The sequence below is a fragment of the Dipteris shenzhenensis genome, chromosome 9 (assembly GCF_047967505.1).
Source record: "Dipteris shenzhenensis isolate YYH24624 ecotype China chromosome 9, Dip_SZ_1.0, whole genome shotgun sequence".
Classification (NCBI taxonomy): domain Eukaryota; kingdom Viridiplantae; phylum Streptophyta; class Polypodiopsida; order Gleicheniales; family Dipteridaceae; genus Dipteris; species Dipteris shenzhenensis.
Window position 1 is genome coordinate 29,640,973 of NC_141604.1, and position 16,071 is coordinate 29,657,043.

A 16,071-nucleotide genomic window follows, 5' to 3' on the forward strand; every position below is an offset into this window, starting at 1 on the left:
CCCCACCAATTTCATGTGAACACCGTTCCAAGAATTGATGACGTGATTACTTTATATTGGGATTTCACATCCAAAAAATAAGGCTCTAATTTGCAAAGACTTCACTTACTCACACATCCACCATCCAAGATAACACCATAATTTCACACCAACTAGCCACTTTAGCCATTAGAAACCATCATCAAAATATAATTGTCGAATAGAGGTAGTTTCTAATTAAATTGTTAATTGGCACATTCTTGGATGAACAGGACATACTCATGCATTTCAAAAACTGCCTATTTGTGGTAAAAACGTAGCTATTTGTATTTGGTAAGTATGCACATGCCCTAACAAAAATATCTAAGCCGCCATCTTACTCTAATATTCAAGTCAATGTCATACCTTATATATTGACTACTATCTTAGTAGTCAAAAAACATCAACGACCAACAATTGGCTAGATAAGGTCCTTTCCTGAAGAACAATATTGGATAAGATTCCTTCAAGCAACATAGTTGTTCTTGCAAATAAGTAGCTACCAGTTTGTGATAGATGCATGTCGACACAACTAAGAATGTCCTCCAACTCTAATCCTATTAAGTTGCTTAAATTGACAAATTCACATGTTTTCCAAACTATACTATTAAGAGTATTTTTTAACTTATACCGCATCAATAACTATCATTTAGTTTAGTTCATCAATTCATGTCTAGTTGCTCTGCCTTGTATGGTAGAGTAGGTAGGTTCCACATACAATGATTGCATTACGAAATACTGCATGAATCCTTTAGAAAATTATAACCTTTGAAGGGCATCAATCCAACATCGCAGTTCAATACATTGCCTTTAAAACATACCTTCACTTCTACTTTGTAACTTGCATAACAAGTGTTATTTTGAGGAACAAATGTGCTTGTTTTGTTTCATTTGTTCGAGATCTCAACATGCCAAAGACTGTTTTATTGTACTAACAATGCTCATGAACTGCTCTATTCCACATACACAACCAATTCTTTTTACTCCAAAAAGTAGCTGAACCTTGCAAACATGGCATTGCTGATCTAAAAATCGACCAAATTAGTACATTTTGACAAAGTCTAAACTTCCTACAAAGTGACATAAGTTTGTGTTAATACTTACAGATTGTAGAAAAACATGGCTGCTTGGAAACAGGATCCTCTTCTAATGGTGGGGGTCGCTGACCATAAATCATCTCACAACTCATGTCCTCAAAATCTAGATAGCAATAGCACACAGTTATAGAAGAGACACCTTAAACAAAGGATCTATTATACACGAATGACAACAAGGTAATTTTTTGGAAGCAAAGTTGTCATAACATTTTAACAAAACATTTTGATACATGGCATAGCATTTAATAGCACCTTCACATAAGTTGTAACTAATACGCTAAGACTAGACTTCTGCAACATGAACTTAATAGATCTACTCTATACTTCTGAAACATGAATTTAATAGATCTACTCCATGTGCCGAACATACAGCATCAAAATTTATGAGGGGTCTTTTGTTTTTCAAGAAGATTTATGAGGGGTCTTGAATCTATAGGGCCATGATCAAATCCCCATCTACCTTTTTAATACAAAATGCTTTCATATCCTATTGAGACACTCTGTAAAAGGTTGCAGGTAAAAGGGAGCATACTAGGATTCATCGTTAAGGGCAAACCAAACTCGTTCGTAAAAAACTCTTGCGTTGGAAGTTTGCACATGTTGACACACATTCCGACACATCCACTATACTCTATATACCTGCAAAAGAGAATATATCAGGAAGAAAGATTAGTACCAGCTTTCACAAATGAACGTTGCTAAAATTCAAGAAGTACACAGATACCCACATCCAGCACAAACCTCCAAAATCAAGTAAAACAGAAGGTACAGACTACATGAACTCAATCCATAGGTCCACTCTTAATCTATCACTCACCACAGTATGACCAAGGCACATACCCTCTTAAGCTACCGAACCAAAGAAAACTTACTGCTTCAAGCCCCTATGAAAGGCTTAAAAGGGGAGTCTCTCACCACATATTGCTGAAAACCCTAGTGGTAACATCATGCCCCTCCCCTCTTCCTAAACCAAGAAAGAATGAAAGAACCAAAGGTCCAAATTTTAAACATAAAACGTATCTCAATAGTACCTTGTAAATTTCAAGTGTTTCATGTTTTCATCTATGAGTTTCAAGATTCAATCTTCGAAAGCTAAAGAGATCCATAGGCATAATTCAATTTTTATGATTATGTACCAGCACTTGCATCAATGTTATTTCAAATTTTAGAAAACTAGCATATTTGAAGGTTATGGAATAGAACCAAAATGCTTTATACCATTTCACGTTCCAAACCCAACATGGAAATAGTACAACATGCAATAAACTGAGAGATTGAAGGCGGTACTCTCAAAATAAAATAAAGCTGAAACTCATACCAATGTGCATGCTTCATTTCAACATTGGATGTCACGAGGGCGTGAGTTCTTGAGCTTGAATGCCGGCAAGACCCTCGGAAATTCGATGGGCAAGGCCATGGGTTGTAGGTGTGCAAGGGGCCCCTAGGAGTATGGTCCCAAGAGTGCCCCAATAGAGGGGGCATAGGGCAAATGAATGGGCACCGACGAGAGCAAGAAAGCCTTACAAATGGCAAATTGACGACGGGCTAGGGGTTCAACAATTTTTCGTACAGATGTTTTGGCCAAGAGCTATGTTAGAAAAATGGTGAAGGGAGAGAGAGAGAGAGAGAGAGAGAGAGAGAGAGAGAGGGTGTGAGAAAATAATGCTCAAATGAAGACATGAAGAAGGCTTTCATTCATTCATCAAGTGTATCAAGACAAGTGAAGTACAAGCCTTATATAGGCTACTCACTCACACACTAGCACCTGGTACATATGGGATAAGTCCCATGATGACACGTGGCACTCACACATAGACTAGAAATAGACTAGATCACCTAATACTACACACCAACACACTCTTGCCATGTGTCGTTAAATGGACCCTTCGATTATAGCCCTCTCATGAGCATTCCATTTGCACCTGTTTATTAATGCATAGATCTAAGAATGCCCCTAGACCCTAGCTCTCTAATCCCATTAATGCAAGCATTATCCAGCCCTCATGGTTACCCCCCTGTACTGTAATCTCAATCATAGTTTACATAACATGTCCCTAACTACAGCCAAACTTTGGGATAGACGAGGAAGAGAAAAAGGAAGATGATGCCTCCTTCCCTCTATCACTATAAAGTGAGCACTGAGCATTGAGGACCAAAAAGGGGGCAGCATCATGCCCTACAAGTAGAACAAAATTGTCAGCAAACACCATTGCAGCAACCCAAATGAAACTTTAAGAACTGAGAAATCAACTGACTGTGTCTCAGGTTAGGTGTCCTCATGTCATGGGTGAGAGGTACGTGTGTGTGACCTCATCTATGATGTGTTAGTGAGGAAAGATAAGTCCATCCTTAGCCTATTAAAAGAGGTGTATGTACGTGCCCAATCAATCAATCAGATTCAGCTGTGCATTGCCTCAAACTTGTGCCACATCTGCTTTGACTTTCTCTCTCTCATACTCCATCATGCTTCAACAAATAGTATCAGAGCCTTATCCCCCCAGCTAAGCACTCTTCGTTTGCCTATATGCACATCATCATCTTCTGCTCACACTACCTATACAACTGTTGGTCGACATCTTCTCGAGTTGCCATTTTAGCCGCAATCATTCTGAAGACTGCCTTGCCCGACTGTTCCTGCCAATTGTCTCCTTCCTGAGCGCCATCCTTAATGATCTCGTTGCTCTATTGGAATCCAACATTGGCTCATTCACGTTATTACTTGATGTATCTGATTACTTTGCAGATCAAGTGGACCGAGTTTAGGTTTGTTCTAGTAGATGTGAAAATAGTGAAGTGACAGAGGAAAGTCTCAGATACAAGTTTTAATAGTTGAGGGTACAATCAGCGAATATGGCAACGGCAACTTCATCAGTGTCAAAAACGACAAGAAAAAGAGCTGGTTTTGTTAAGGCAGGCTGTCACACCTACTCTTTGGAGGTGCCATCGCTTCAAGCATTAGCTCAACATATTGTATGTAGGCCAATGTTGAGAACTCGCTTTTCCTTTTTATCTGCAGTTGTGCTCATGACTACAGAATTATATCCACATCTTCTATCTTGGTACTTCCACTGCACCAATTTGCAACCCCTGCTCAACATGATCTCTACTGACTATTGGTGGAGAACCTTTCTATATACAACAGATCTCCACTGTTTGTTGTCAAGTCTTGATTCAGAAACAAGTAAATCTTTTGCGCAATGTTCGTCTACTCCATGGACGTCTACACCAACTCCCTGTCTCCTCCATCTATGGCCCGCTATCCATTACACTCTTTCTTCATACTTCATTTCTCTAGCAATGGTGTTTTCTTCATCACGTCATTTCCTTATACTCCATCCTGGATCTGCAAAGGTGTTGACGACTTGGTTTTGCTCCTTCTCAGAAATTGTTTGCTTTTATCTGTAAGGTTGTAGTGGGAGATAGACTATCCTCACTCTCTCTCTTGCTCAATACTAACTACAACTGCAAGATGATGCACTCAATACACGAAGTGAGCTGTGGATGTGAGTGAGAGCATCAGAGGGAGAGAATGTAGTGGACCTCCGAAGAGGATATAGATACAATTGAATAATGAATGCCCAAAGGGCTGAATACAACTGTATGAAGGGGCTGAAACCCTCATTGCAAAACTAGAAGACTAGACTACCTAGAGGAGGTGAATCCTCACTAGATCCCTGAAGAGGCTGAGGCTACCCTGCTGGTCTGCTGCGGGGAGGCCTGACTATGTTGCTCTGAAGGCTTGAAGGCCTGAGGAGTGGATGAGAAATGAAGGCCAAAGGGTTGCTTTTTATAGGCACCCTTGGGTCTCAAAATAGACCGACCAGAATGGCCGACCGTACTGCTGCCCACCGACTGGGCTGACATGAGGACAGTCTATCTCCCACTACATTGGTAGGGGCTTCTTACTGTTGAACGGCTTGGGTCCTTGACCCTTGTGCATGAGCTCAAAGTTCAGAGCAAGCCGGTATGCACCCTCATACTTCTGTGGCCGAAAACTACAGATGTACCACTGAATGTCTGATCGCAGCCCATGAAGAAACTTGCTCAGCTTTTGATTTTCCTCGAGCTGCAATTGTATGAACACCTGAGTGAACTTATTAGCATAATGATTCACCGTCTCGGTGTCTCCTTGGCGTGGTTTATAGAACTGACCCTGAAGCCTATCCAAGTATTGCGCTGGCAGGAACCGTGATCGAAGATCTTTCACAAATTCCGTCCAGCTATAGAAAGGTGTCTCCTCATCTGCATCATAGTGGTTCTTCTGCCACTTGAGCCACCAGGTGACTGCCTCGTCTGTGAGGTGCATGGATGCTAGGATGCACCGCTCGTTGTCCTTCGTAGGCATCACTGAAAAATAACTTTCGAATGATTGAGCCACGAAGTCAACACTAAAGGTTCCTGCTTACCATCGTACCATGTGAAGTTGAGCTAAAAAGAAGGCTTGGCCGGAGGTGAAAGTCTCTCCTTTTCTCCCCACTCTGGTCAAAGTAGAGAAATGAGAAGATGTCGATCCCGTTCTTCCTTCTCTTCTCGAGCAGTACGTTCTCGGAGCTCCTTGGCCTCTTGAGCCTCGCGGTCCCGGAGTTCCTTGGCTTCTCGAGCCTCTCGGTCGCGTTCGTCTTTTGCTTCCCGATCTGCCCTTTCGGCTTCCCAATCACGTTCTTCTTTTGCTTCCCGAGCTGTCCTTTTGGCTTCTCGAGCTTCCCAATCGCGTTCTTCTTTTGCTTCCCGAGCTGCCCTTTCGGCTACTTGAGCTTCTCGATCGCGTTCTTCTTTTGCTTCTCGAGCCTCTCGATCGCATTCTTCTTTGGCCTCCCGAGCTAGCCTTGGCGGCCTACTCACGATCTTCCCACATCTCCTGAAGCTAAGTGATGCGGGTGAAGAGAGCCTTGGACTATTGTTGCTGCATCTGCATCATAGCCTGCAACATGGCTGTCATGGCAAACATGGAAGTGTCTACAGGGTTCTGCGGTGGTGGAGGCACTGAACCCTCCCCCCCCTGTGTTGGACTGCTCACTGGTGCTCATGGTGTCCTTACCGAATCTTGTCTGGACCATAAACGGCGGGGCTGTCCCTGACTGAACTGATCCCCCTGACTTTTGGAAATGAACTGTCCCCTCACACCGCAAGGTGTAAAGACTAGCGGGTGAAGACGCGAGCCAGCCTGATGTGCGATGAAGTAAGGGAGGGAGCGGCTAATGGAGTATGGTACTACCGCTAGTCCGGGTTTTGGATATGGATAATACCAGGCTTGGTTATGATGCAGACTCAGAGTCTGACCCAGAGCCCCAGATAAGGCGAGCACACCCTGGAATAAGAGTGTAAAATGCAGCCCATGAAGGGCACAATGTTCAAGTTGATGCATTGGGGCAGCCAGCTCCACAAATGCAAAATCCTATGGATACATTTGCATTGGGTGTTGACCCAAGTGTGCAAGCAAATGCTATGGCAGTAATGCAAACACAGATGGCTTCTGTGTTGCAAGTTTTGACTCAGGTCACTCAGAGCTTTTCTGAGATTGTGCATAATCCAGCTTTGATGCCAAGGGCAGAGGCACAATCCATTCAGGGTCCACAGATGCATGTGGGACAGCCACTACTAGAGCAACCGACACCAGTGGTGCAGCCACTATCAGAGCCACCTACACCAGTGGTACAGCCACTTGCAGTGCCACAGAGGCAGGGACCAAATGGGAATGAGCGTGGTAGCAATGCTCAGAATATGCAGCAAGGGCAGCAAGCCCAACCACAGTATGCGGTTCAGCCTACACACTTTGGAGGAGGATCCATTTTTCAGGCCATGACCTCACAGCCAGCCCCAAATTCTTTGTATGCTAATGTGGGGATACAGCCTGGATTGCAGGGAGGCAGCCCTATGATGTCACACACTCAGCCAGTACCATCTGTGCCTCCAAACCCAACTATGGGGGGTGCTCTTCAAGCTCCTGAAGGACCCCAAGGACAGCAGCCTCTTTATTTGCAGCCCCCTGGCTGTGACCAGTTGGAGCCCAAGCTCAAGATGAAGGATTGCAAGGAAGGGGGGGCAGCACTGAAGTTTGAGACCTTCAATGGTCATGCAGATAGAATGAAGGATCTTACCTTCTTGCAGCCATTTGATTTGGCTTTTGCTGGAGGGTGCTTCAAACAGTCTTCGAAAATCAAGAAGGCAGCTACATTCCTTAAGGGAAATGCTACGCAATGGCGGTCTAACCTTCTCCTTCAGGGCCAAACACCTATTAGATGGGTTGAATTTAAAAAGGCATTCTCAGCAGCATGGCTCACCACTACTTTTGAAGTGGATGTCATGACTCAGTGGCATAACTTGAATGCTAGGGAATGCAAAAATCTTGAAGATTACAACAAGAAGTTTTGGGATGCGCTTCTACCTGTGAGCTCTTACAGAATAGTCCCTATTTCAAAGCAAGCTGAAAAGTATTGTTGTGGGCTTCCCAAAGAGTAGAGGGACTACTGCACCAAGACACATATTTCCAGCATGTCACAGTTGATAGAGATTGCCAACACAACTTACTCACTCATGTAGGGCAAAGTCTTAGGTTTCAAGAGCAACTTCAAGGAGGAGCCAAAGAAACCACAGTAAGCTGGAAAAGTCCCTCTTAAATCAAAGTTTGTGGCAGAACAAAGGAGAAAACAGAAGCCCTCTTCTCTCACTCCTGAGGAGAGGAACAAGTTGTTTCCTGAAGGGAGGTGTTTTCTCTGCAAAGAGGCAGGTCATAGTGCAGCAGATTGTCCTAACAAGAAGAGGAAAGAACCTGCACTAACTCGGGCTGACACTAATCAAGGCAATAGAGAGGACCCCAGGGGCAAGAAGCCTAAGCCAAGTGCTGGCCATATACTTGACATTATTGGGGTGAGCATCATGAGAAGAAGACAGAGATGTGCAAAGCATGGGGCAAGCTACGGGATCAGCATTGTCTGTACTTCTTTGATTCACGAGCTAAAGCAAATTTCATTACTCTTGAACTTGCAGCTCAGTTGGGTCTTCGACCAAAGAAGATTGGTCCTCTTTGTGAGGCCAACATGGCTAATCTGGAGCTTAGTACCCCTGTCACCCCTATCATAGGGAAGCTACCGATTCACATTTAGGGATATATGGACTGTGAGAATTTCTATGTGATGCCTTTACCTCAGTGTGATGTTTTGTTGGGGATGCCTTGGATGTACCATGTGCATGCTATCATAGATACACATGACAAGAAGCTTACCTTGACTTATAGGGGTAAAACCCAAGTCATAGATGTAAACTCGAAGTGAGAATCAGTCCCAATTGTATCCACTTCGGCGATTTCCTCTATAATGCAAAAGCATCTTTCTACGTATTTGATTTTTGTCAAAGAAAAAGAACCAAATGAGGATAACTCTGATTTTTCTAAGCTGGAAAAATAGCAAACTGAGTTTTTATCTCAGTTTCAAGATTGTTTTTCAAATAAACTCCCAGAGGAGTTGACGCCAGAAGATCATACTATTGATATCATTCCTGGCAGTTCTCCACCTAACCGACCACCCTACAGGATGAGTGCAGCACAGCAGGAGGAGATCATGTGTCAGGTCAATGAATTGCTACAGAAGGGGCTGATTCAGCCAAGCTCTTCTCCATATTGTTCTCCAGTCCTACTTGTGCAGAAGAAGGATGGATCTTGGAGAATGTGTATTGACTACAGGGCTTTGAATAAGATCTCTATCAAGAATCGATTTCCTATTCTACGCATTGATGATTCTTGGATCGATTAGAGGGATCAGCCATCTTCAGTCGCATTGACTTGAAGAGTGGTTGCCATCAGATACGAATCAGGCCGGAAGATGTACATAAGACTGCCTTCGGGACCACTTTTGGGCTTTATGAGTTTCTTGTTATGCCATTTGGTTTGACCAATGCTCCTGCTACCTTCAATCGTATGATGGATCGCATTTTCAGAGAGCACAGGAAGTTTGTGGGTACATTCTTTGATGACATTATTGTGCACTCAAAAGATGTAGAGGAGCATAGGGCCTAGGCAACACTTGACAGTGGTATTTGCAGAACTCAAGAAACACAACCTGCTGGTCAACACAAAGAAGAGTGAGTTCTTCATGCCAGAGATACATTTCTTGGGACACATCATCTCACGAGATGGAGTGAGGATGGACCATGCTAAGATAGAGGCAATCAAGAATTGGCCTCCATTGAAGAACTTACATAGAGATACATTTCTTGGGACACATGTGGCTGCTTGTGAGCATGGTCTGGTGTTGGACCAATGAGGAGTGGCCGTAACGTTACTTGGAAAGTTGGTGAAAAAGAACGAGAAGGGTGAGAGGATTCTCTGCCTAGAAAAGTAGATGGGGTCCCGAAAGAAAAGAGCCTGTGAGAGCACAAAAGTGGAAGAACTTTAGTCTTTCTCAACTCCCAGGGGGAGTCCTGGCTATGGTGCAGCGACGTAAAAGGCTTTCTTCCTCTACCCCCTCTTCTTCAACATAGCTTTATCTTCTTTGAGATGGCTTCACTGAAAGAGAGAGCGTCGAAGTGAAGAAGCAAACATGAAGGCACAACGAGTGTATCTATTGTAGGTGAGAAGAGCACAGACAGCTAGCTTTTTCACAAAAGATTAAGCCAAAAATAACTTGAAATCATGAAGTTTGTAGTTTTCTTGGCTTGTGTTCATAATACAGGTGCTTCATTCACTATTTTGCTGGGATAGCTTCACCCTTACATGCTTTGCAGAAGAAGGCAGTGCCTTTCCGTTGGGGGAAGAAAGAAATTGCAGCTTTTAATGAGCTGAAAGAAAAGCTATGCTCAGATCCTATCATCATTTTGCCAGACTTGCGAAAGCCTTTTGTTCTTCAATGTGATGTAAGCGGCAATAGTGTTGTTGGAGTACTCATGCAGGAAGGCAGAGTAGTTGCATATGAGAGTAGGCTGCTCCGAGATGCTGAACAACATGAATGTATAAGAGCAAGAGTTGGTAGCTGTAATTCATGCTCTTATTATGTGGAAGCACTATCTTTTAGGTGCTGATATTTATGTGCAAACTGATCATCAATCGCTGCGATACTTTCTCACTCAGAGAAAGTTATCTAAAAAGCACATGAGATGGGCAAACTTCCTTTCCATTTTTCATTTTCAGATTGTACATGTGGCTGGAAAGAAAACGTAGTGGCTGATGCACTTTCCAGAAGGCCACATATGGAAGCTATGTCCAAGAAACCACAGGTATCTGCAGTTACCATTGCTTATCACAATGAGCTAGATGCCATGAAGGAGCACTATGCTACAGATGATGCTTTTGCACGTATTTATGATCAGCTTATGGAGGGCAATAGGCATGATCATTACACACTTAAGGAGGGATTTATGATGATGCATGGAAAGCTGTATGTAACGCAGCCATTGAGGCATAAAGTGCTCACTGAAAGTAATGCCCCACCGTATGTAGGGCATAGGGGTATTGAGGCTACATTCAAAGCAGTAGAGCACTACTTTTATTGGCCTTCACTACGGAAGGATGTTGAGGCCTATGTCAGGACATGCATCACTTGTCAAAAGGTGAAGTATGACAGGCAAAAACAGCCCGGATTACTTCAGCCTTTGCCTATACCAAATAGACCATGGCAGAGTATCGCCATAAATTTTGTTTTTGATCTCCCTCACACTCCTTCTAGTCATGATGGCATTTGGACCATAATTTGCAGATTGAGCAAGATGGCTCATTTCATTCCAATAAGGAAGAAGATTACTTCAGAGCAGATGGCAAAGGAGTTCTCAAAATCTGTTTTCAAATATCATGGGATGCCTGAGTCTATCATGAGCAATAGAGATCCAAAGATGACCAGCATGTTCTAGAGAGGTTTGTTTGAAGACATGGGAACCTCACTGCTGTTTTCATCTTCTTATCATCCACAGTCTGATGGTCAATCAGAAGAGGAAAATTCTACAGCTATGGTTTTGCTCCAATGCTATGTGTGAGCACAAAACAAAGTGGGAACAGTACTTGACACTGATTGAGCATGCATACAACAATACAGTGCACTCTTCCACGGGTAAGGCACCATTTGAAATAGTGGAAGGAGCCAGGAAGGTTCCTCCTATCTTGCATACAAAGGAGAATTTTTTTGTGGCAGATGAGTATGTGGAGGATTTGCGGGCAGCCTATGAAAAGGTTAAGTATGCCCTCCAACGCAGCCAAGATAAACAGAAAAGAGCTGCAGATAAGCATTGCACGGACTTGGTTTTCACTGAAGGTGATTGGGTGTTGCTGTGCTTTCTTAAAGCACACCTCAAGAACAAGAAAGGGAAGGTAAAGCTGTACACTAAGCTGAATATGAGGTACTACGGCCCCTTTCAAGTTCTTGAGAAGATCAATGAGGTAGCTTACAGGCTGAAGCTACCTAAGCAGTGGACCATCCACAATGCTTTCCATGTTAGCTTGCTGAAGCCTTTTCATGGAGAAGTGCCACAGGATATGCTAGTTGAAAAGCAACCTGAAGTTGATGAGCAAGATGAGGTCTTGATTCCTGAGCAGATTGTGGCACATAAGGAACGAAAAGTTAATGGTAGAGTGGCTAGACGCTATCGTGTGAAGTGCAAGAACTATCCTACGAACGATGCGATCTGGATGGAAGAGAGCGAATTGGCAGATTCACCTCAGATTTTACAGCTCTACCTTGAGGCATTTGGTCTCGAGCCTACTACGGTAGTCTCTCATGCCGGTTCAGTAGAGCATATGTCTGGAGCATTACCGGATGCTCATGGGGGCAGTAGCACCTCCACACCCACAGTGCAGACAAGCTCAAAGAATATCTAGAGGTCGCTTGGTGACACTGTGGTTTCACCCAAGGAACTGATGCTGACTGTGTTTCTGCCATGAGACTTCTATGATGAGTGATCATGACACTCCAGTTGGTTGATACACTGCCATATGGCTGGATCTGCAGTCCTGCTGTATGTACATTGTATTTTTGGTACTTCATGTGATGTACTACTATTGATTATGGGCTGTTTTATGCCTATTGTGACACCCTTTTCTATTTGCTGTAATTTTGGGACAGCAAACAAAATAGTTTGCTGTTTCAAGAGGGGGGTATCTCACGGGGACGTGGTGGTGATGGTGAAGTGTCTAAACTAACTGCCACTGAATTTGGCCTAGGGTACCAAGCTAGGGGCCTTAGTTAATGCCCAAAAGGTACCTATGATTTTATGTGCAACAAGTGCAACTCCTCGTGCTATTAGAGTGGTTTCATTTTCTAAGGTCATTGGTTTGGTTCAATGGGGTCATCCTTTAAAAACTCACCCCCTAGAGATCCTTCAAAATAGGGTCATTGGTTCCTTTGCACTAGGGTCATGGTGTGCCAGCTGACCCCCTAGGGGCATTAAAAATCTCACGCCTCATTTTGCTTAGGTGTCTACTGGTGGCCGATCTACTTGCCTTGTGTCACCTCTAGAAGTCCCTGGAAGGCCTTGGAGCCCTTCCTTGGCTTTCCTTGCTGATTTGATACTTCACCCCTACTAGGGGCCGCTTCATTCATTCATGGCGGATTCCTGCAGCTCTCCCTTTGCTTGCTGAAGTGAAATTTCGTGCTTTCTTCACGACAGTTCTCCTCCCCTTGGAGCCCTCTATTTGCTAGCATGCTTCCGAGACCTGGACGTCTTCATTCTGGGCCACTTTTGAAGCTGTTTTCGACTTTCTTCTCGACAGAAGTTCTTCTTTTCTGCATCTAAAGCCATATTCATGGGCGCCTCTCTTCCTGCTCCTGCCTGGTGCAAGGCGCACTGAAAACGGAGCTGTTTGTGGGCTGTAAACTCTGTTCTAGTGGACGCATTCTTGGCTGATTTGCTACAGCTTGCTGGACGCACTTTTCTCTTATCTTTTCTGGTGCTAGAAGACACTCCTAGGCAGCTCTCTCCTACCAGAGTTTGCTATCCGCTTATCATCCTACTTCTGGAGCTGTTTTGGGCTGAAACATGCTCTTTCTGTTAGCTGAATTCTCATCTTCCTTCTACACTCTTTGCTACATCCATTCCTACTGAGTTCCTGCTAGGTTGGATGCCCTGCCATTGACCCGAGAGAAAATTGGGGCACTGGTTGTGATACTCTCTTCCCGGGGGTGCAGTGGTTGGCCTTGGGCTCAATAATGGCTTGGAAATGGGTAATGCATTGCTTGGCATGCTGTCAGACTGGTCTACTTGTGAATATGCATGTCTACTGAAAGAAACCAAGGTAATAGCACTGGGAGTTGGTCACTCGCACAGTCACGGGTTGGCGTTGTACTGGGTTGCACCTGCGGGTGAGCTCTTGAAGGGAGTCCCTTTGTATCTTTGAGCTAACCAATTTAAATAAATACCACAAGGGGCGCCAAGTGTTCGGGCTAACAGGTGTCACTCTCTATTTTTATGAGTAGGGGCATTCTAGCCTCCCTTGTCTTGAATGGTTCCATGATGTAGTGCAGTGAAGTTCTATGCTTTGAGTTTTGTTTGTGAACTAAGGCAATCAATTAAGTTGGCTGTATTTTCATCTTTGTGAGATAGTAGAGACAGATATACTGCCCTCAGTGTTCTAAGGCCGGTTACATGACGATGATGATAAGAAAGTTGTGCTTCTCAATAGTCTTGAAAATCATGGGAATTACATAGAGACTCTTGTGTATTCTTTGCCTTGCTTGTGAGATGAAATATGAGGAAATGGTTGCTGTTCAATGGACGATGATCATCACCGCAACCAAATCACCACTCCAAAATATGAGCAATGTACACCAAAAGCAAGGGTAGCACCAGCAAGAACTTTGCTCGCAAGATAGCAAAGTGTACCCTTTGCAAGAAAACTAGACATATTGCTAATCGAAGCTTCCGATGCCTCAAAAATATTAATGAAGACGAAGCCAATGTAGTGAAGGTAGATTTAAATCAGGAAGTGATAAGCAACCACTTGACAATGCTCTCATTGTCATGGCAGATATCTCCCTTTTTTACGACTGCCCTGATTTTTGGGCTTTCTTGTTTTACTTTGTTGTGTCAATAAAGAGTACTCCGCCCTTGCATTAGCATAAAATGAATGTTTTGTGTATGTGTCCATAATGATACTCTACCTTGGGTAGCCCAAAAATATTGTATGTGCGCCTTGTCCTCTAAAGGCTTCATGGTATCTTCTATACCCTGCTTAGAGCAAGGGGGGTTCGTCCATAGGGGGGTGTTAAGGTGGTCTTCACCCCCACTTGTGCCGTTAGGATGGACCAATGTATAGGTGTGAAGGTCAAGCCTAGCATGAGAGTTCAGATGATGGCTCAATAGTGGGTTCATACCTTCAACCTTGTGAAGGTCTCTTCCTAAAACTTCTCACCCTTGCTTCGAAGGGGGTGGTGGATATCGGAGCCTATGTGTGAGTGAGTCCTATGTGTGAGTCTTAGAGTGAGTGTCCTTCACTCAGTCTAGGTGTGAATGAGTCTCAGGTTAGGTGAGCATATGTCATGGGTGACGTAGGTGTATGTGACCTCATCTATCAAGTGCAAGTGTGGAAAGATAAGGCTATCCTCAGCGTACAAAAAGAGGTGTATGTACTTGCCCAATCAATCAATCACATTCAGCTGTAAATTGCCTAAAACTCGTGTCACATCTGCTTTGACTCTCTCACTCTCATACTCCATCATGCTTCAACAAGAATGCCATGACACAAGAAATGGACATTGCCAAGAATGATGCCTAGAAACTCCTCAACCTTCCACTAATAAAAAGTATGGTTGTATGCAAGAAACTCAAGCCAATTGACAAGTACAAGAAAAGACTCGTTGCCAAAGAGTACTCTCAGAAGATCGCAAAACTTTACGTAAACTGTTGCACTACTTGCAAGGAGGGCCATGGTAAGAATAGTGCTATCTATTGCAGCACACTTTTCGTGGCACTTATGGCGAGTGATATAGAATTAACCTTATTTAGGAGGTCTATACACCTAGTTTTGTGCAATTGAAACAAGAGCGAAATTTGCAAACTTCATAAGTCACTCTATGGACTTAGCAGATAGCCAAGTCATGGCACACCAAGAGCAATGCCTCTCTTCATATGTTTGACAAGAAAAGACCAAATGTCTTTGTTTTATAGAAAATGAAAGCTTCATTCTTCACATTCCTTCTATGTAGATGATCTTATCATTACAAACAATAATGGAGCAACTCAAAACAGTATTATGCAAAGACTTTGAGATGATGGCTATCTGCTAAGTCACTTGATGGACTAAGCAGATAGCCAAGTCATGGCACACCAAGATAGATGCCTTTCTTTATATGTTTGACAGGAAAAGACCAAGTGTCTTTGTTTTATAGAAAATGAAAGCTTCATTCTTCACATTCCTTCTATGTAGGTGATCTTATCATTACAAACAATAATGGAGCAACTCAAAACAATATTATGCAAAGACCTTGAGATGATGGATTTGGGACTGTTTAAAAGAATTTTGGCATACGGTACGCTATTCGCATTTTTGCCAGCCGGTCTACGTATGCTGAAGGGTTGCATGCACCAATTTCCACACTATTGGAAAATATAGGCCTATGTGGCTCAAACCCGTGGAGCATGTGGTTAATGGAAATTAGAGGGGACTAAAAAGGCCTTCGTTACGCGGGTTGACACGTGTATGTACATATGGAGGAAGAAATCCCATAAGCACTAATGTGGTCTAAAGACCCTTGGATATAATAGAGAAACAAAACCTCCAGAGCTATCCCTTATCGAGACCTTTTGGAGAGCTCATTGGCTATGGAGCGGGGTTTGGGGACCCTCGTATCCGGTGGAGCCTACAACTGCCAAGTGGCAGCATCTGCAGCATTTTCCAATAGTGGTATCAGAGTAGGAGACAGGGCCTGCAAGGTTTGTGTTGCGACACGTGTACTTGCACCACTTAGAAAGCACATTCATACTCAATCAAACTCTCCTTTGAAACTAAAAGAAAAACGGGCTATTTAGCTCCTTGCTTTTT

General features: G+C 43.5%; 1 protein-coding gene across 5 annotated transcripts in view; it reads right to left on the minus strand.

Annotated features, from left to right (window-relative positions):
• The window catches only part of LOC147898483 (beta-carotene isomerase D27), a 54,227-nt gene that overhangs the window by 10,896 nt on the left and 27,260 nt on the right, over positions 1-16,071 (minus strand). For all 5 annotated transcript variants that reach the window (XR_015541526.1, XR_015541525.1, XM_087379119.1 and 2 more), the window contains 2 exons: positions 1,648-1,754; positions 1,123-1,218 (listed from right to left, as the gene is read on the minus strand). Coding sequence is in view for 3 of the 5 variants with exons in the window: in XM_087379119.1 (XP_087235245.1) it covers positions 1,123-1,218; positions 1,648-1,754 (203 nt within the window). In the remaining 2 variants the exon portion in view is untranslated. The remainder of the gene's footprint in view (positions 1-1,122; positions 1,219-1,647; positions 1,755-16,071) is intronic.